This window comes from Vombatus ursinus, unplaced genomic scaffold (assembly GCF_900497805.2).
Source record: "Vombatus ursinus unplaced genomic scaffold, bare-nosed wombat genome assembly UNPS02014959.1, whole genome shotgun sequence".
NCBI lineage: Eukaryota > Metazoa > Chordata > Mammalia > Diprotodontia > Vombatidae > Vombatus > Vombatus ursinus.
This window is the reverse complement of record NW_020954737.1, coordinates 17,985,262-18,007,114: the sequence shown is the minus strand read 5'-3', so window position 1 is coordinate 18,007,114 and position 21,853 is coordinate 17,985,262. Positions and strand designations below refer to the sequence as shown.

The following is a 21,853-nucleotide window of genomic DNA, read 5'->3' as shown; positions in this document are numbered from 1 at the left end:
TAAACTTGCACCACTGTAGAGGGAGAAAAAAAGAAGAATTTTTCCTACAGGCATATACTTCAGCCTTCGGTGTTGCTAATATTGGTCCCTAGCTGAATAATTCAAAATACTTTATTTGGCTTTCACTGAACAACCCTACTGATAATGAAACTGGTGAAAATATGAACGCTGAAAATTTCCCAGTAGCTTAGAGTAATCCTGCTGAGTGAGACCTTCATTTTACTACATACATGTTAAAAAATGTTTACACCTTGAAATACAGCCTCAAATGCTGTCAGGAAGATAACAAAAACACGCCAAACTAACCTTGGTCTTCCTCCTTCCAGTCTCCTGGTAGCTCTGCTTTGGCAAGGGTGCTCACAATCGTGACATCAGGAAAGAGAGTCACCCCTCTGGCATTTTCAAACTGGGCAGCTGGCCTCACAAGGTGGTCTGTTCCACTAATGGTGATCCTGGGCTCTATGGCTTGCAGCACCATCACATAGGCATCCACATCTGGAACGCTAATGCAGATATCTTCTCCAAAACATCTGGAAAAAACACAAGGCTCCTTCAGTGAATGGTGTGGTTGGCAATTTGCCAATTCAATTCAATTTGACAAACATTTATTAAGATTCCACTTAGTATAAGCAGGGCACTGTCAGCATTGGAGATAGGCAGATGAAAAACAGCACAGTTTCTGCCATTGGGGACCTAACATCTAATAAAGCGATAAGATATGACCAAATAGAGTGGGTTGTAGAGATAGAAGGAAGGAAGGAAATCTGTATTGATTAAGTGCCTACTATGTGTCAGGAACTGTGCCAAAAGCTTTAAAAATATTATCTGATTTGATCTTCATGACAACCTTGGAATGCAGATGCTATCATTATCCCCATTTTATAGTTGAAGAAACTGAGCCAGACAGTAGTTAAGTGACCACTCAGGGTCATATAGCTAGCAGTACATCATAAAGGAAGAGAATAAACATTTATATAAAACCTACTATGTGCTGGGATATAAAACCTACTTTTTACAAAAATTTTATTTGATCCTCACAAAGGTAGGTGCCATTATTGTCCCCATTTTACAGTTGAGGCAACTGAGGCAGGCAGAGATAAAGTGACTTGTCCAGGTAAGTATTTGAAGCTGGATTTGAACTCAAGTCTTCCCAACTCTAGTCCCAGTGCTCTATCCACTGTATCACCTGGCTATATTAAGCATAGTGCCTGTCACAAAATAAGAGTTTTACTGAGGAGATAAAGGAAGGTGGAGGAACTGGCCCCTGAGCTTGATCCTGATGGATACATGTACTAAGCACCTACTTTGGGCCCTACTCAGTGTTAAGTGATATGGACATTTAAAAAAGTCTACAAGTCACGCCTTGTGCCCACTAGGGCTTCCTGTCTAGCTGAAGGGACAAGATATACACCCATACTACCCAACAAGATAGTCTATACCCATGTATAACCCAACTTGGTGGGTTAGACGGTCAGAAGTTAAGACAGTATGTAACCTAGGGACACTTCATAGATAAAGATCACTCATCTGGAAGTTTTCAACTTCTAAAAACATACCTGAGAATTAGGAAGGAAGCAAAATGGTAAAAACAGTCAAAGCATATATTTTCTTTACTCATAGTAGAAACCCTTAGGCCTTCACTTAATTCAACTGAGCAGCTATGTATTGAACCTAAAGTACTAGGTGCTGTGGGAAATACAAGAATGAATACCTTACATTTCTCTAGGATTCTAAAGCTGATCAAATATCTCCCTCTCAACCACCCTATGAAATAAGTCGTACAAATCCTATTAGGACCACACAGGGAGTGAATATTAGAACTGAGACTAGAACCCAGATCTCTGCACTCAAGAAGCTTACAATCTAGTAAGTCTAAATAGTATAGAAACAGTACTGTCTTACTCTAATTGAGGGATGACTAATAGTATTTGACATTTGTATAGCACTTGAAAATTTGCAAAATTATATTATCTAAGTTTTATAAAAGAGACATTCCCAGTTGAGAAACATATACTATGGCCAAGGCACAGTGCTAAGTTTTGAGGATACAAAGGAAAAAAAAAACCATCCCTGATACAGTCTAATGTTGTCTAATAACAGCTATGTGTAACTACAGCTATATTATCCCCTTTTTGTAGAAAGGAAAACTGAAGATAGATACTTCAAGTGACTTGTCCACTATCACTAGGCCAGTAAGTGTCATATCTGAACCTCAGGTCTCCTTGACTCCAAGTTCAGGGATGGCCTATGCTATAAGGCTATAGGGATGCTGCTAACCAACTAGCTAAAATGAGGAGTACTCTGGATTCTCATTCTAGGGGCATGTATGCCCACCCCCAGCTAATGCTGATCCCTTTGTGGTCCTAGGCACACCTCACTGCTTGTTACTGACTCCACCACTCCCAGTGATAAGTGGGCTAGTACAGGAATCAAAACTGTAGGGATCAGAGAAGATTTCATAGCAACCGTGGTACTTGAGTTGGCCTCTCAAGGATAAGTAAAGTTTGGAAAGTCCTAGAATAGAGGAGAGTACTTCAAACAGAGAATGGTACAACATAATCAAAGGCATGCCAATGGGAAAGCACATGACTGCTTTGGTAAATGGTGAATAAATAGTTCAACTTGACCAGAATATAGGGTAAGAGGAATAGGAAAAATAGATTGGAACCATATTGTGGAGGGCTTTGAATGTCAGACTAAAGAGTGTGAGCTTATTTAGTAGGCTATGGGAAGATTCATAAGGAGGATAGTTGCATAATGAATGATGAACTTTAGGAAGTTTACTCTGGCACCATGTACAGAATGGACTAAAGACAAGAGAGATGAGAAGTGATACCAGTTAGGAGGCTATTGTTATGAAGGCCTTACTCGGGGGAAGTAGGAAAGGAAAGGCGAGGACAAATGACAGAGATATTTTGAAAGTAGAATCAATAGAATTTAGCAACTGACTAGATGTAAAGAGTAAAGAGAGGAAGGGAACTGAAGAGGATTCCTTGATATCTAGCTTGGGTGATTAGGGAAGTCAGAGAAAAGAGTTGGTTTGGGGGCGACAAGGTGGGATTAATTCAGTTTTGGACATATTAAGTTTGAGATGCCGACAGATAACTGGATGATAATTATCCAATTATCTCTAGGTTGGAGATGTGAGTCTGGAGCCTGAATGATAAACTTGGGAATATTCCACTGGTGGGTAATCAATAGTTGAAGTTGCAGAAGTGGTTGCCAGTGACTACAATATTGAGTTAGAATAGAATGTTGTAGACAAACTGTTGTGTAGGTGGGAGATTTATTAGGTAGCAGGAGGAGGAGGTTTAAACCAACAAAGACAACATGAAGAGTGGTCAGAGAGATAGGAGAAAAACTAGAAGCTTCTTTAATATCCCAGAAGCTAAGGGAGAAAAAGAGTTTTATGAGAGAGAGGATGACAAATATTTCAGAGAAGGTAAGGAGGAGGAGACCTAGGAAAACACACACACATATACACACACACACACACACATAATATGATTTGGTAATTATGAGGTCATTGGTGACCTGCACAAAAACAATTTCAGGTAAGTGAAAAACCAGATTGCAAGGTGGTAAGAAATGAATGGGAGGTGAAGAAGTGGAAGCATAATGAGTTTAGACAATCTTTTTGAGAAAACTTGGTGAAAACAGAAATATTGGGTGGTATCTTGAAAAAAGGAGTGGGGTCTGGCAAAGAATTTATTTTTCAGAACAGAGGAAGCCTGAACTGTAGGGAGAGATTAAAGATACCTAAGAAAGGAAATGACTGATAAAGCCAGGTCCAGGAAGAAATAGGACGGAATGGGATCAAGGCATAGGTGGAAAGGTGACTCTGGAAAGGAGGGACAATTCTTCCTCTCTGAGAGTGGAGGAAAGTAAGAAAGGATGGGTGAAAATATAAACATTATAAGGTGGAGTGGAGCAAAGCTGAGAGAGCTCATGTTTCACATTGCTCAGTAAAGTAGACAGCGGACCTGGCTTTTGAGAGTGAGTGAAAGTGGATATAAAGTTGAAATTACTGAGGGAAGTGGTAACGGTTTGAAGTGTCCATTTCAGGGCATTTGGTGAGCAAATAAGAGATGACTAAAAGGGTCACTGAACAGTAGTAAAGGTCCAGCTAAGTTAGCATGAATTTGTACTGCTTTTGCAACACTTTTGAGTATGGACTTGGGCTTAATTTTTCTGAGGTTCAGTTGTCATATCTGTAAAATGAGAGGGTTGAACTAGATGGCTTCTATGGTCCCTTCCAGCCTTGCCACTATAATGTTATGGAATGGAAATTTCAGAGTCTTGAGAGCTCCAAGGGACCTCTGAGCAGAAACCAAGGCACGGCTTATGTTTTTGGAGTAAAGATATAAATCACTGGTGTTAGAAAGGTCCAAGAACTGTGAAGCCATGATGTTGAAACATTTGTCAAGATGAACAGTATGCCTTATATAGGGTTCTAATAAAATTATTTTTTTCCTCTAGTTTTCTAGCATATAACAGTTTTAGAACAGCAAATTAGAGAAATGAAGATGGGAAGGACAATTTACTAGCTAAGAAAGGGAGGAGAGAGAAATTTAAATCGATACCATTAGCAAAGCATTTATTAGTCTGAGGGCATTCAGTGTGGAGACAAACACTCTTCAAAAGCTCATGAAGACATCATTGTGTTTATATTTAACACAGTGAAATAAAAGACGGGCATAAGGACTCCCATGAGTCATCAATAAGAATATGTTATTTTTGGTATTTTCTGTTTAAGGAGGCAGGGGTTAGCCTTTGATTATTTGGAAGATTCAGTGACCTTGGGCAAGATATTTAACCTCTTGGGGCCTTAGTTTTGGCTTTGACATTCTATGATTCTGGGGCTTCTCATTCCCAATGGTGTTGGCATTATTATATTTATAATCCTCTTCACAATGATATACTTAAATCACCTGAATCTCTCCCTGACTGCCTCTGGATAATTCAAATGCCACCTTCTCCTTCTCCATTGCCATTTATTTTTACTTTGATTAACCTGCAGTGTGGGCAGTTTTTCCTCTGATGTATATCTAAATCTTTCTAAGACCTCATTCTGTGCCTTTGTACTCTTTATGTGTCCTTTCTACCCCAACTCCAACAGAAATTTATGCCCATCTAAATATTGCTTATCCTGAAATACTCCCATTTTATTGGATATTTCTTCTATTCTCAGCAGGCTGAGTTTCTGTGGTGCAGAATCCCGTTTTGATCAGTTGGGGCTCACAGACACTCCCTCCAGAAAGGTTGAACTTTGACGACTACTTGGGGAGGCCTGCTCTAAGCTACTGAGTTCAAAGGAAAATTTATTACTAAAGCTATCAGAAGGGATTTACAGAGATCAGCCTGCCAGTAGAAACAGAAATATTCTTATATGATCAACATGCAACTCTTAAACATTTAATTAATGTTAAACTGAGTAATCAATGGCATGGTTAATTTGGTAGAAGGTAATTGTTATGAACATTATTATTAGGTATGCAAATTGTTATCTAACAAGCTGGATAGAGCCACCTTGCTAAATAAGACCCCAGAGTTAAGCCATCCTTATCCACTGTGTGTTTTATTTCCCTTTAAGGATGTCACAAGAATGTTGTTTTTAGGTAGTACTGGTAGTTTATGCTGTTTATAAATATGCTCCTTTGTCTTACAATACATAGATACCGACTTTTCCCTGGCCAAGGGGAAGGACGTGCTCTGTTGTTCCTCAGCTGCTTTCCAAATTCTCAGGTGAGCTGAAACTGACAACTACCAGGGTGAGCTGCTTGTCAAAAAACTGTACGTCTGGTGGTCTCAGAGTGTAAGCCTCTGAGGGGTTAGGGAATCACCATTCTGCTACTTCTAGACTGCCAAGGGAAAGTGGGACTATGCAAAATCTACTGACCAATGTACCTTGATAGACGAGTATGTGCCTGTGGGGGAAGCCTAATTCTCTCTTCACTCCTTATCATGTAAATACTCAGAAGACTCCCCTTTATTTTGAGAGACAATTCTGTCATAAGGATTGCTTATTATTATAGTGGAAGGAGTGTTGGATTTGGAAGGGGCTGTGAGTTGAACTACCACCTCTGCCACTTATTACAAGTGTGACCTGGGACAAATCACTTAACCACTCTGGGCCTCAGTTTCCTCATCTGTAAAATAGGGCTATTGTATTAGATGATTTCTATTATTGTTCCTTGCATTCTAAATCTGTGATCCTCTGGAGAGTTACATGAACCTAGACTCTGAGTTTTTGCTTAGAAGAAGCTTAGTTTGAGGGCCTGATCCATTGACCACAATTCTCTTCAAAAAAATAGGGTTGTCTAAAGAGGGTTTAGGACCCCTATAGGCATCTGGAGGCAGGGGCCATTAATGAATAAAGGAAGAAGTGCTACCCTTCCTCTTCCAGCTGGGGCTCATTCGTGAAATTATATTTCATTATTGGAATGCTGTTAGGACACAGAATTTGGCCTTTGGCAAAATCATGGCCACTAAATCTGCCCTCTGTACCCTCCCATATCCCATTTCTGAACTTCTCACTCCATTCTGGTGTCTCTACTTCCCCTTTTCAAGTTCTAATCTTTGGGTCCCATTTTCAAGTAGCCTCTCATTTACCTGCCATAGCTAGAAAAGTGTCTTACGTACCAATAAGCTAATTCTCTGTTGCATGGTGTAGTAGGGCTGTAAATAATAGTTTTGCTTTTTATCTAAGTCACACAATTAAAAAAATAATTCAACAAAGATTATTAAGTACCTGCTATGGGCAAACCACTTTGCTAGGTACTAGGTAGGGACGCTGAGATGAAGAATGACAGTCCCTGCCCTCAAGGAATTAATCATATAATTGGGGGGCATATAGGATACATACATAAATAAGCAAGGCACAAGGTACATTACGACAGGAGCAAAGAAGAGATCAATACAAAATTGATCTTAGGAAAATTTAAGGAAGGAAGAGATCATTTTTAGCTGGGGTAGGTGGGGTCACGGACAGTTTTACATGGTACCTGAACTATGCCTTGAATAATGACAATTTAATAGGTAGAGGTGAGGAGATACCATACAGGCAGCTTGTGTGAATAAACAAAGGGTAGGAGAATGGGGGAAAAATAGTCTGGGAAATAGGTAAATAGCCTAGTCAGTCTAGAATGTAGTGTGTGCCAAGTGGTGTAATATGTAGTAGGGCTGGAAATGGTAGGCTGAACCACCATATAAGGCCTTCAAAATTAGGCTAAGGAATTTGTGATTTATTCTAGAGGCAATGGGGAGTCACAAGAAATTTTTAAGGAGGGGAATAATATAGCTAGTTCTAGTTGGGCAATGCTGCTATTTCCTTCCTTCCTTCTCCCTCTTCCTCCTCCCCACCTTCCTCTCTCCCTCTGTCCACATGGGGAGTCATACCCTTACATGTGGGTGCTCTGTCCAAAGGAGTATAAATTTTGATTGCTTATACTTTTCAAGATATCTTGGGGTTTGGAAAAGGTTGATTTTTTTCTTCCCTATTTATTTATTTTATCATTCCCCCTTTCCACCCAAACTGGGACAATTAACCCTTTTGTCTCATGTAGTTTTAATTTATGATTTCTTGAAATATAACTCTGAAAAACCAGGCTTTGATGCAACCCCATTGGGATTCAGATGGAGCTATCTGACTATGCCTTTAAATCCAAATCATTCTGCCTTTCAGTGATTGGCCAATAATAGGTCCCAGTGCAAGCCTCACTTGCTCATTGTTTGGGTTTTGATGGCTCTGAGTGAGTGTAGACAGCAATTGTTTCTGTTCTGGCCAAAAACCCTGGCCTGGATCTTCCCCTCCCTGACTGATTCTTTTGAGATGACGAGCTGGGCCATCTTTTGCTTCAATTCTTAGCTATCCTTTAATCACTGAATGAATGTTGCCTCAGACAAACTGAGACTTGGGAAAGACCTTAGCTTATAAAGGCCAAGATCTCTTACTGAATCTGGGTGTCCTGTGCTGTATCTTGCCACTGGAAACCAAATGACTTTGGAGGAGAGAGTGAGGCTGATGACTTTGCACAGCTCTGCTTCACTTAAATCCAATTCACTTGCAAGTCAAGACATCACCCTCCAGATGTCATTGGTCCTCTTTGGGAATGAAGAATAAACAACAAAAACAACATAGCTACAAGTGTATATTAGAAAGATTTATTTTAGCAGCTACGAGAGAGATTAGAGGCAAGGAGACCAGTTAGGAAACTATTATAATAGACTAGGCAAGAGGCCCTTGAGAATAGGGCCAGATGATCAGTGATATACAGCTGGAAAGGACCTTAAAAGTCACCTAGTTCAACCCTCTCATTTTCTAGATAAGAAAAGTTAAGATCCAGAGGTGGGAAGTGACTTGCTCAAGGTCATACAAAGGGTGTCACACAGTCTATGACTTCTCCTTAGCCTTCAGATCTTTTATGGTTCCAAAACAGTGGCCTAGTACCTAGTAGATATTCAATAAATATTTGTTGATCAAATGATCGACATATTTTAATTCAATAAATATTTGTTAAGTACTTACTATGCACCAGGCACTATGCTAAGCGCTAGGGACATAAAAAATGGCAATGGACAGTCCCCTGCCCTCAAGGAGCTAGCAATCCAATCAGAGAGACAACATGCAAACAGATACATACTTGTGCCTGCTATGGTATTAGATGGCAAGATTTAACCTTGGAAGTTGTATTTACATTGGGATAAGGGACAGAGAAAATGAAAAACTGTTAAGTCTCCAAAGAAATGGAGCTTTAGTGATGGAATATCAGGTCAAACAACTGCTAACAGTGACAGAGGTAGTTTTGAGTAAAGGTACCTTCCCAGAGCTCCTTAAATTAGGCCATCCATATATGTGGCTATCTATTTAGTTCTTGGGTTTAGAATGGACCCATACTGCTATTACAGTAGGCACAATTGACAAAATGAACACCAGAATATCCTAAGCAGTGAAACAAAAAATTTCCTGAAAAGTAAAATTAAATAATGAATTTTTAAATAGATTTACATAGGCCTCTTCAGATACTTAGAAATTGGAGCAATCCCTTTCCTGCAAGGAAAAAAATAACACTATAGGTATAGAAAAGTGAACATTTGCTCAATGCTTAGTAGATGGTAGTGTTTTTTCTCTTAGGAACATTGTTTTCCCTCTTCCCAATCCCTAAGGCAAGTACACTTTTTGCATCATGATGGACTTAATGGGTTTGATGGAGTTGAACTTACTGGACTTTTGATGACACTTTGAGCCTCCTGACTCCTGCGGTGGGGAATTGCCTGGAGTTGATATAGGACACTTTCTGGAGAGCCTGATTTATATTCCCAATGTCTTCTCCTTCCATGACAAGAACTGACTGGGAAGGATTGAAGTGATACTAGAAGAAATGCATATAATTAGTATAAAAGATGGCATACAACACCTACCCAATAGTAGTCAAAGAGACATATCCTTGAGGAAAGGTCTCCAATGTAACTCTTGAACCTAAATGTCTACAAAATGTTGCATACATAAATACAGTAATCTATTAGTTATTTGCATGTGTGTTATCTACTCTGGATTATTGCCAGCAGAGCTTTAAAACCACATTGGAATTTCTCTGCCACCTGGTAAACTGGGGCCATTTTTTCTTGGCATTCTTGCAGGGAAAATTTAAATATCAGCTGTAGCCAAATGACAAGAAAAAACTGTAAAATATCACAACGTATTTGAAAACCCAATATTCATTGTTTTTGGAATATCCACTGCTCTGTGCTATCTGCTTTCTCTCAGCACAGAGAATTAAGTGTTGACCATGGCTTGCTGTTGGTTATTGATTTTGTCACAATCCTTAGCCATAAATATTGCCAATAATAGTGTTATAGCAAATGCCAAGCAGCAAGACTTCAAAAGATCTGAAGAAGTCATTGGGATAGTGACTGGACTTGGGATTTCATTGGCTTAGGGAACTACCAGATGAGGAAAATTCCCTTTAACAATGCAGGCTGGACATTTATCTGCTTAGAACATTTTATCATTTATCTTCCTTATATTATCTTAGAACACTGAGAAGTTGAATGACTTTCCTAGGGTCATGCAGATTATAAATGCCAGGCACAGGACTCAAATACAAGTGTTGAGGGTCAGCTCTCTCTCCTTTATGCCACATTGCCATATTCTGTCCACATTCTATATTTTGTAATATTGTAATCATGGCTCACATTTGTATAGCACTTTAAGACTTATACAGTACTTAGTACAAATGCCCAAGCCTTCTTAATCAAGAGGTTAAATGATTAGGTGTCAGATCTAGATTTAAAACTCAGAGTTCTTGATTCATGTTTAATGTGCTTTTAAAAAGATCTGGTTTTCATTGATATATTTTATTTTTATATCATCTTCATTTCTGAATATATTCTGCTTCCTTTCCCCCCTGCCCATGAGCCTTCCCTTGTAACAATGAATAAAAAAGAGAGAAAAGAAAGATGAAAAATGAACCAGCACATTGGCTATATCTGACAGAACGTACAATACTTCATAGTCATAGTCCTTTATCTCTGCAAAGAATGTAGGGAAGTGAATTTTCCCAACTCTTCTCTGGGACCAGGCTTGGTCATTATAATTAACCCACCATTCAATTTCCCATTGCTCTTTCTACTAATAACAATAGCTCACATTTATTTATATGGTGTTTCACAGTTCAGAAAGCACTTGACTCACAACAATCTGGTGAGATAAGTAGTAAGAGCATTTTTTTATTATTCCCATTTTTCCGATAAAGAAACTGAGGCTCATGGAGGTTTAACAGCTCCTTTAGTCACACAAGTTACAAAATATTGGAGAGTAGACTTAAACTCTTTTTCTTCTTTACCACAGTTAATAAATACAGTTTTTATGTACCAAAGCCCTACCAAACCTTAGGACAGTGCCTCACATGGTGACATTCTCCATAAGTACTAACTGATAAGGGTACATCAAGTCATTCCTTGTGTAATAACTAATAATAACTCCCTATTGTCTATCATATTAAACCCCAACTTATTAGCCTGACTTCAATCTTTCCTATCCATTCCTATTTCCCATTACTCCTCAGCCTAGACTCTTTACTCTAATCACACTATTTTCTATACTACATACTCGTGGCATCTATTTTTTCCTTTGGGTCTTTGCTCAAGCCTGCCTTCCATCCTTGATTGTACCACTTTCTACTATCTACCAGTCCTAATTTCTCACTGCCTTGGATGCCCAACCTTCATTGTGAGGTTTTCTGGCCTAACTCTGGGTCAAAGTGATTATTCTTTTCCTGAGTTCTTACAACACTTCAGCCTCAAGTTGGTACCACACAGTATCTTGTGATTTCTTGTGTACTTCCTTGATTGTACCTCTTACTGGATAACTTGTCTTCCTAACTTTTCTTTAAGACTGAAGTCAGAGATAATGGTTTCTCTAATTTTACATTTGACAACAGTCCCTAGCATAGTAGGCACTAAATTAACACTGAATATACACTTGTTAAATGGAAGAATGAAGGAGTCTGAATTAGAGATATTTATTTTTTTTAAAAAATGAAATGTATTTTTATTATTTTGAAGGTAGTACTCTGAAGGAATCTGTGATCTCATTGATGTAGGTACTTCCTCTAACCATGCAAATCATAACCTGTCCATACATACCCATCCCAGGTTCTTATCCATGTCCTTTCTCTTACTAATCCTTCATCATGGTTCTACCCAACATACTGGAAGCCTTCCTCTATAGCTTTTGCTATTGCATGAATACCCATGGAAAAAGACTGTTCTATTGGTTATCACTTGTTCTTTCTATGTGATCAACTTGTCTTTTTTCCGATTTCTCATTTTTTCCAATGTCTCTAATGACATATTTATATTGCTTCTTCTAATAATTCTTCACTTGTAATGTATGACAGCCTATGATATGCCTCTTCATGGCCCTTCCAGTGACTCTCAACTTTAATTCTTTGAAGACTGTGGTACTCCATGACTTGCAGTCATTTGGCATTGAAGAACACATAGTTATATGAAAACCTTTGGGATCTTAATGTATGGGGAGACCCATTATCTCTGGCTTAGTCATGTTGTTTGGTCATTTCAGTCACGTCTGACTCTTTGTGATCCCATTTGGGGTTCTCTTGGAGAAGATACTGGAGTGGTTTGCTATTTACTTCTCCAGCTCATTTTACAAACGAGAAAACTGAGGAAACAGGGTTAAGTGACTTGCTTCCAGGGTCACATAGTTAATAAGTGTCTGAGGTCAGATTTGAACTTAGGAAGATGTCTTCCTGACTTCATGAAATTATTAGCAAGTTTTTGTAGCTATGGAGCCTATATCTACTGCTTTGTATATTCCACCCATTCCTCCTGGTTATGCCCACTAGAGTTAAACAGATAAGTCTACTCCATCTTTCATGTGAAGGATTTCATGTGGATGAGTGAGTAGAGTTAATCTCTCAGCATTTTTCTGAAATAAAGGACTATGTCTGAGAAGTGTTGCATGTACTATTATATATAACCAATGTGCTGGTTCATTTTTGTCTAACTACTCTTTTCAAAATTTTTGAACTTCAAAACTTTCAAATACTTGGATATTTAATTGATATACACATACACTTATTTTCCTTCCTCCTTCCTTTCTTCCCTTCCTTTCTTCCTTTATTATTAATTGAAACCTTATTATGATCAAAGTATTGTATTAGGTGCTATAAGTAATACTAAGAAGACAGGTTTCTTTGCTCTCCAGGAGCCTATAATTCAGGTGAGATAATGGCATGTACACAACTAGAAAAAAAAAAGACAGTACACTATGTTTCCTATGAGTGCTCTGGGTAATAAGCTCTGTAGATGTTAAAGAAGGCAGAGATCACTTTCTTGGAGTGACAATGGAAGACTTTATGGAGGATATGGAATTGGAAACAAACTGAAGAGAAGACAGGGCAATGGTTGGTTGGGCCATGTAGAAGGTTGGATTGAGATAGGTAAGGATAGGAGAGAAAGGTAGAGGAAAGGGAATAAACAAAGGATGGGGTGGGGGGAGGGGGAAGGTACAAGACCTACTGAGGTCTCAGGATCATAAGATTCAGAGCAGGAAGAAACCTGAGAAACCATCTAATATACTTCCCTACCCCCACCCTCCATCTTCATCCTTTTTCCCCTCTCCTCCCCCAAGTCTAAAGTTACAGAGTTGGTATTCAAACCCAAGTCCTCTCAAGTCCAGTGTTCTTTCAAGGTGATGGTGAATGGATTAGGGCTGAAACAAAGGGTTTGTGTGGGGGAGAAATTAGAACTAGATTATAGGAAAGGTAGATTGGAGTCATTATTGTGGTGGACCTTAAATATGGTTTGGACTTTTTCCCTGGAGACAACAGGAAATTACTAAAGGTTTTGAGCAGAGGAGTAATCTGATGAGAATGGTATTTGAGAAAGGCTCATCTGAAAGAGACATGAAGGACGGATTATGGGGAGGTGGAAGGAAGACTAGAAGCAGGGAAATCAGTTTTGAGACTATTATAATCAACCAGATTTGAGGTAATAAGTATCTGGACTAGGGTAGTATCCCTGTGAATGGAAAAGAAAGGACTAAAGACTCAAGAAAAGTATTGGAAGTTGAGAGAGGGCAGTTCTAGCCTGGGTGACCAGGATAATGGACATACTATTGACAAAAATAGGAAAGTCAGGGGTTGAAATATTTTGTGTGTGTGTGTGTGTGTGTGTGTGTGTGTGTGTGTGTGTGTGTGTGGTGGGGGGAGGAATGATAATTTCAATTTGAGATCCAGATGGGTCAAACCCATGGAATAGCCAACAGTCAACTGTCAATGTAGAACTAAGGCTTGAGAAAGAGTTGGGGGCTGGGGATATAGCCTCAGGTATTATCCAGGTGGAGGAAATAGCTGATTCAATGGGATATGCTCCCTTGTGATCCTATTTTAACCACTGATTCACTTGGCAAACCCTTTTGTCATAAGTAACATCTGCAAAGGTCAACTTCAACTCAGTCCTGGGAAGGAAAAAATGATCATAAATTTCATAGACCCGGCACTCAGGTAAATGAAGGTGGCCCAGAGAAGGATCCCTAGAGGGGAGCTATAAGTGACACAAAAAAATGACCCTGTTAAAACTAGAGCTGATGATCCTACCAAACAGCAAAATGGACCCGTGTGGGTGCCACAGGCAAATACTCTGGATGAGGGTGGGACAAAGGAACAAAAACACTTTCTAGAGAGGACTGGATTGCCAACATTTCACAGTTATGTGAATAGTATACCTTGTTAGCTCAAGCATTCTAGCAAGAGAGAAGAGAATTAGCCAGGGAAGGCTGTTTACTTAATAGCTCAGCTGCCAAATCATTTGGAGGGCAGCCGTGGGAAATGATGGAGGGTCTTACACTAATCATTTATATCTTTGTCGAAGAAAAGAAAAAAAAAACATGCACAGTGGATAAAAATAGCAACAGCTTTAACTCTGTTCTCTCAATCCCATGGCAGAAATATGAAAATCAAACTACAGCGAAGGCAAGAAAATCTAAGATTGCAACCTCAGCCATCAAGTGACATGGTAAAGCTGGTGGTGTCTTGGCAGACAGGAGGAAGCAGCTTGAAACAGGGGAGTCCTCAGAGGATGCGTGACAATAATCTCCACCACACTGTGTTTCTCAGTTCCTAGGAATATGATTTGTTCCCACTCACACCCAATAAGGTAATATGCAAATTTTGTTGGCTGTGGGAAGCTACCAAGGAGTTCTCTGATTGCTGTGTAGTTGGGACAGATGTTTCTGGACGTCAAGCAGAATGCACATGGATTATAGGGTTGCCCAAGGTCAGGCATCCCTAGTGCCCACTTTCACTCATGGCTTAAGATGTCAGTCTGAGAGGACTAGTCACCAGCATCCTGGTATCTACAGGAGTCTTCTGTCTCCTTCTGTCACTCTGCCAAACCCACTGAGTGGCAACAGATGAAAAGCAGCAGCTAGAGAGGAGCCCCTCACACTGTTGACATTTCACAACTAAAAACCTCTTCCAAGCCAGACTGTCGAGATATGAGCACTTCTGCTCCCCTGCCTTGCACTGGGCTATTGGGAAAGTGACGTACAGAGATGAAACGCCAGGAGACACAATTCCGTGCAGGTGCTTCATTGTTGAGAGACAATAAGGTGACCCCAGGGACAGCCTTAGGTTCAAATCTTGCCTCTGAAACATGCTGGCTGTGTGACCATGGGCAAGTCATTTAACTTTTCGAGGCTTCAAGCAACTTTCTAGTCACAGAAAGTTCACATGTATTGACAAAAGGAGTTTTGCTTACTAAGAGTTCCCCTACAGAGGTGAAATCACAGGTCTGAATGCCCCTCCCCAGTAAGAAGGGACTCATATTTCTATGGGTCTACTAGGACTATGAGCTTGGATTCAACACAGACTCTGTTAAGAAAGCAAGAAAACAGTTCCCAAAAATCCCTGCAGTGACTAAAAAAAAATATTCAGGAATATGTGGCAATATACCAGAAGTAGACACTGGAAAGTGTCCCAGGATCAGATTGTAGTGTTTCAAACTACAGGCAAACACTATTCATTTGGCTCATTTGAATGACACATGAGTCTGAAATATGGAATTATAGATTTCCTGAACTGGAAGGGACCTGGAAGATCACCTGATCCAACCCTCTCATTTGACAGGTGTGTTTGACAAATTAATATTTGACAGGTGAGGAAACTGAGGTCTAGAGATGTCAAATGACCTCTGGAGTAACAGCTAGTCATAGTAGAACTGAGCTTAGAACCTAGTTCTCTCGACCCTATACACTAAATGTTACCAGCCCACAAATATTTCTCACCAGCTGGTCAAATGCTATACAGCTGAAAAGAATGAAGCAAATCAGTATTCAATGGACGACAATCACTAGTTAACACTGGGTCCTGTGGCCAGTTTAACTGAATAGCATATCTTTTAGTAAATGATCTTTCCAGAAACGCAGAATGGGGTTGGACTGATCTTAAGTTAAAAGAGAAGAAACATTCGACCTGTGATTGGTACTCCACCAGGCAGCCAATAAACATTTTTAAGTGCCTACTTTGTGCCAGGCACTCTGCTAAGCACTGGGGATCTGGGGATACAAAAAAAGGCAAAAGATAGACTGTTCCCAAAGGGCTCAGTCCAACGGGGGAGTCAACATGTAAACAACTGTACCAACAAGTTAGGTGCAGGATAAATTGAAAGTAATCATTAGAGGGAAGGCTTTATCACTGTTATGGAGAAGCAGGAAAGGCTTTCTGGAGAAGGTGAGGTTTTAGCTATGACTTGAAGCAAGGCCAGGAGGCAGAGAATTCCAAACCTGAAGAAACCAGGAGCTAGTTCAGCTACAACAATTCAGAAAGTCAGTGCTAGACTGGATTTGACCTCCCAGCTTCATCATTCCTCATTCCCCATTCTACATACGGCTGGATCACAACCTTGGAGTTATCCTTAGCTCTTCATGCTCCATCACTACACATATCCAATCATTTGCCCAGTCTTGTCAACTTTACCACGGCATTATCTCTTGAATGTCTTGAACTCACAGAGCCACCACCTCAGGTCCTCATCACCTGACACCTGGACTATTTCAATGACTTCCTGACTCATCTCCCTGCCTCAAGTGTTCAATCCATCTTCCACACAACTGCCAAAACAACATTCCAAAAGTATAGGATTGCCTGCATTCTTCCCTCGCTCAAAAAGGTCTTTGTTTGATTTTTAGGAACAAATATAAACCCCTTCATTTGGCATTTAAAGCCCTTATAGACTATCTTTCCAGATTTATCATGCATTACTTCCCTTCACATACTCTGTTGACAGCCAAACCATCCTCTTGCTGTTCCTCACACATGATATTCCATCTCTGCTTTCATATTAGTAGCAACTAGGTGGTACAGTGGTTAGATTGTTGGGCTTGAAATCAGTAAGACCCCAGTTCAAACCCAGCCCCAGACATTTACTATCTGTGTGACCCTGGGCAAGACTTGTTTGGGGATGATAACAGTACCTAATCTCTCAGTGTTGATCAAATGAGATAGTAACTGTAAAGTGCTTAGCACAGTGCCTGGTTCATAGTAAACGCTATATAAATGTTAGCTATTATTATTTTTATTATTATTCCTGTGCTGGGAATGTACTTCATCCTAACCTTCAACTCTTAGTCCCTAAATTTCCTTCAAAGCTCAGCTCGTGACATTTCATGATTCCTCTGTCCCCAGTTACTAGTGTCATTCTCTACCCCAAATTTCTTGTATTTACATATTATGTAATATATATACATATATATTATAGTATGTATATGTGACTGTGTATGCAATAATATTACATACAGATGTCTATAGCTATATATAGTATGTATATGTGACTATGTATGAGTAGTATTTGCATACAGATAGCTATCTCTAGCTATGTATCTATCTAGTAGAGGGGTGGGGAAACTGTGGCCTCAAGGCCACATGTGACAGGTTCCCCACCCCTGATCTAGTACATACTGTCTTTCCTGAAAGAATGTAAGCTCCTTGAGGGCAATGACCATCATATTTTTGTCTTTGTATCCCCAGACCCTAGCAAAGTTCCTGGCACATTTGTTGTTGTTCTGTCATTCAGTTGTATCTGACACTTTGTGACCCCATGGATTGTAGCCCCAATACTATCCGTGTGTTTTCTTGGCAAAGATATTGGAGTAGCTTGCCATTTCCCTCTCCAGTGGATTAGGGCAAACAGAAGTTAAGTGACTTACTTAAGATACAGCTCTTAAGTGTCTGAGGCTGAATATGAACTTGGGTCTTCCTGACTCCAGACCTAGCTTTGTATCCACTGCATTACCTAGCTGCCCCTCCTGGCCCCATAGTTGGTGCTTAATAAATGTATATTGATTGATTATGTACATTTAGTACTAACAGAGGCTATAATCTGCACTGGCACAAATACCTATGAGTATTCCAACACACCACAATAATGATCTAAAGGAAGAAAATCCTAGACTAGAATGCTAGGCACTGATTCTCTATGCCTCCCAGCATGACTCAAACCCAGGACCTGACTTTAGATTCCATAGTCTTACCACTGCACTATACTCCCTCTCCATGACACAGGAGAGAGGTTCTGATTAAAATAGCTGCTCTTGGCAGTGAGAGAACTCTCCAGAGGAAGCTTTTCTCTCCTTTGTGAAAATTCATTACGTTCCAGCACCACACAATTCTTACCCCTTCTGCTTTGTCAGAAGGCTGAAGAATCCATGGTCCGTGATGGGATGATGTTGGGAGTGGGAGGGTCATTACAAAATTAGCTTGCCTTCCCTCCTTCATCCCCTACCCTTGCTTTCACAGGTTTCCTATATCAATAACATCTTTGCCCTGATTCTGAAAATTCCTAATTGCGCTCATCTTTCCTGATTTGTCCGATGTATTTGGCACTGTTGACCACCTCCTTCTGGATACTCTCTTCTTTGGGCTTTCAAGATACTACTCACCCTTGGTTCTCCTCCTACAGTTTTAATCATTCCTTCCAAAGGAAATATTCCTTAGCCAATTAATTACGTAGATCATGCCCCTGACTTTCCCAAGACTTTATTCTAGGTCCCCGCTCTATCTCTCTTTTCTCTCTTCTTGTGACTTATCAGTTCCTATGGGGCAAATTATCATCTCTATGTAGATTACTCATATATCTTTGTATCTAGCTCCATTATCTAGATCAATTCTCCTTACAATGTCTTTATTAGAGAAAGCTCCATGGAAACAGTGATTGTGTCTTAGCTAACACAGTGCTTTTCATAGAGCAAGGTAAACTATTAGATTTATAGACTGTTAGAGACCATCTAGAAGTTCTAGACTTTCACTTGAAGAGTAGGGAAACTGAAACCTAGAGAGGAATCAGAGAATCTCCAAAGGAAGGACCTCAAAGATCATCTAATCCAGAGGTGGGGAACTTGTGGCCTTGAGGCCACATGTGACCTGTAGACTGAGTCCAAGTTTTACAGAACAAATCCTTTTATTAAAGGTATTTGCTCTGAGAAGTTTGGATTCAGTCTAAAGTCCACACCCAAGGACCAAGAAGGCTACTTGTGGCCTCAAGGCCACAGGTTCCCCACCCCTGATCCACCTCCTTTATTTTTACAGATGAATAAACTGAGGTTTAGAATGGGGAAGCAAGTTGCCCAACATTATAGATGCAGAACGAAACAAAGATAGAATATGAACCCTGTTCCCTTGACCCCCAATCTACTGCTCTTTCCACTGTACCACACTGCCTGCTCACCATGGTACATGCAAGGGGATATTTATTTTCTTCTGTACCATGCATGTATCAGTAGTACCAGTTTGCTCAGTCTGGGATTTTGCATTTCCTAATATGGATTCCCTTGTGGAAAGTTTTCTTGCTTTTGAATGTAATCAGCTTGCTTAATTAGACTTTTAGAGAATCGCCAGCTTGATGTTCCTCCATACCTAGTTGGCAGAAAGCTAAGAGAGTGAATAAAGAGGCTTGAGGCATGGGGATTGGAAAGTTGTTTGCCTAGATAATATATGTGGAGCTTTGCACTATTGAGCAACCGTTCACAGCCTGGGGAATGTAAAACCTGGGAAGGAAGGAAAAGGTACAGAAAGAAGAACGATGGTGTCTCTCTCTGACCCCGATTCTCTGTCCTCAGGTGACCCTGAAAAAAGCCTGTGTCCTGCTAATGCCAGGGTAGCTCTTGGGCTATCCTGATACCACAGACTGGCACCTTGTATTGCTGGACTATTTCCCTTCCTGCTAGGCTTCTCTCCTAATGGAGGGAGCATTGTGGATAGAGGGATCAAGTTCCCGATATGCCGTCAGGGAGATCTGGATTCAAATCCTTTCTGTGACACCTACTAGGCTGCAGGTTGCTGCTGCTCAGTTATTCAGGTATGTCTAACTTTTTGTAACCCCGTGGACCATACTGTCCATAGGGTTTTCTTGGCAAGGAGTGGGTTGCCATTTCCTTCTCCAGTGTATTAAGGCAAACAGAGGTGAAGTGACTTGGCCAGGGTCACACAGTTATTTAATGTCTGTGACTAGATTTGAACTCAGATCTTCCTGACTCCAGACCTAGTACTCTATCCACTGAGCCACCTAGTTGCCTCCTGATTAAGCTGTATGACCATGGGTCAACCTTGACTTTCAATTTCCTTAACTGTAGAATGGGGATAATAATTATACCTACCTCCTCACAAGGTTTTGGTGATATTCTTCACATATTTTCTAATATGACCCTTTCTAAATTTTAAAGTGCTATATAAATGAAAGTAATTTTTATTTTCTTAATTTTAGAGATGAGGAAATTGAGGCAGCTAGGTCGCACAGTGGATAGAGCACTTGGCCTGGATTTAGGAAGACCTGAATTTGAATCCAATCTCAGACACTTACTGGGTGTGTGACCTTGGGCAAATCATCTAACTTCCTACTGCCTCAGTTTCCTCAACTGTAAAATGGAAATAATGATAGCACCCAGGATTGTGGTGAAGATCAAGTGAGATAATATTTGTAAAATGTTTAGTATGGTGGTTGGCACATAGTAGGCCCTATATACATAGTAGCTGTCATCACCATTATCACCGACACTATCACTGACTAGCTCAGAGGCTGATGGCTTGCAGTGATGGAGCTAGGGACTGAATTTACCACTGACTCCTCATCTTTACAACAGCCATGCTGCTTAGCAGGGGTGTTGAATCAGTGACCTCTTACAGCTGGTAACACAAGAAACAATGCTTCCTACCTTTACTGCATCCCAAATAACTGATATCCTTTTAAGTGCTTCAAATCCTAATTAAATCAGAAGCTGGCCCCACCCAGAAGCCATTGATAATTGATCTGCTTTTGCACAAGTGCCTGATGACCTGGACATTTCCAGGGGCTATGGCGCCTCCCTTTCTAGGGTTTACTTAAGATGTCATGAGAACATTTGTCTCTGTTGTTATTGCTTCTCTTCTAGGGACACTTTATTTCCCCTGGATGTTATAGGAAGTCGTGTAGCTTCTGAGAGGACATCGCACTCTGTGTATTCTACCCAGTACACACCACTTCATGAATCAGTTCCAAATGTTATCAAAGATGGTGTCAGTTTTTCCCTTACCTTTATTCCTTGGCCGAGACTCTCCAGGGAATTAATGTCCAAACCTTCCTTGCAGGCCTGCAAGCAGGAAATCACTTTCTGACTCTCAATTCTTCCTGGGCGGATTGTGAGACTGGCCAGGCTGCCGTGGAAATACTGAGCAAACCGTGGTTTTGTGACTTCGCCTCCTACGAGAAAAGCAGCACAGGGCATTATCCATAGGGACGTGAGAGGAAGGATTCATTTCAGTGCAGTTTAATTCCAGTCAATTCAGCATTTGCTGAGCACCTGCTTTGTTCAGAGCACCAGAGTTCAGGTGCTGGGAAGGATACAAAGTTTGAATGAGACACAGCCCTTGGACTGTGAGTAATGGAACTTTACAATGCAATGGAAGGGATAGGAGAGATACACAAATAACTATAATAAATGTCTTACATCAGAGGTGTCAAAGACTTGACATTCAGCGTACACCAGATTAAAATGAGGTTGGGAAATGTTTAACAAAATTTAAAAAAAATACAATTTGTTGTTTATTTAGTCATTTTCAGTCATGTTGGACTCTTTGCCACCCCTTTTGGGGTTTTCTTGGCAAAGATACTGGAGTGATTTGCCATTTCCTTCTCCAGCTCATTTGGAAGATGAAGAAACTTAGGTAAACAGGGTTAAGTGACTTGCCCAGGGTCATACAGCTGTCTCCCCCCTCGCCCAAATGCAATATAATATCAATAATCTAAATTTGTGGTTTTCTAAGTCAATATGCAGCCTACAGGGATCCATTTCCATTTG

The 21,853-nt window shown here is 40.3% G+C and overlaps 1 protein-coding gene across 1 annotated transcript in view; it reads right to left on the bottom strand.

Annotated features, from left to right (window-relative positions):
- CLSTN2 (calsyntenin 2) overlaps positions 1-21,853 on the bottom strand; it is a 539,158-nt gene that overhangs the window by 12,645 nt on the left and 504,660 nt on the right. Inside the window, exons 10-12 of the mRNA XM_027845178.1 lie at positions 21,089-21,255; positions 9,223-9,371; positions 307-530 (exon numbers count right to left, since the gene is read on the bottom strand). Coding sequence (XP_027700979.1) covers positions 307-530; positions 9,223-9,371; positions 21,089-21,255 — 540 coding nt within the window. The remainder of the gene's footprint in view (positions 1-306; positions 531-9,222; positions 9,372-21,088; positions 21,256-21,853) is intronic.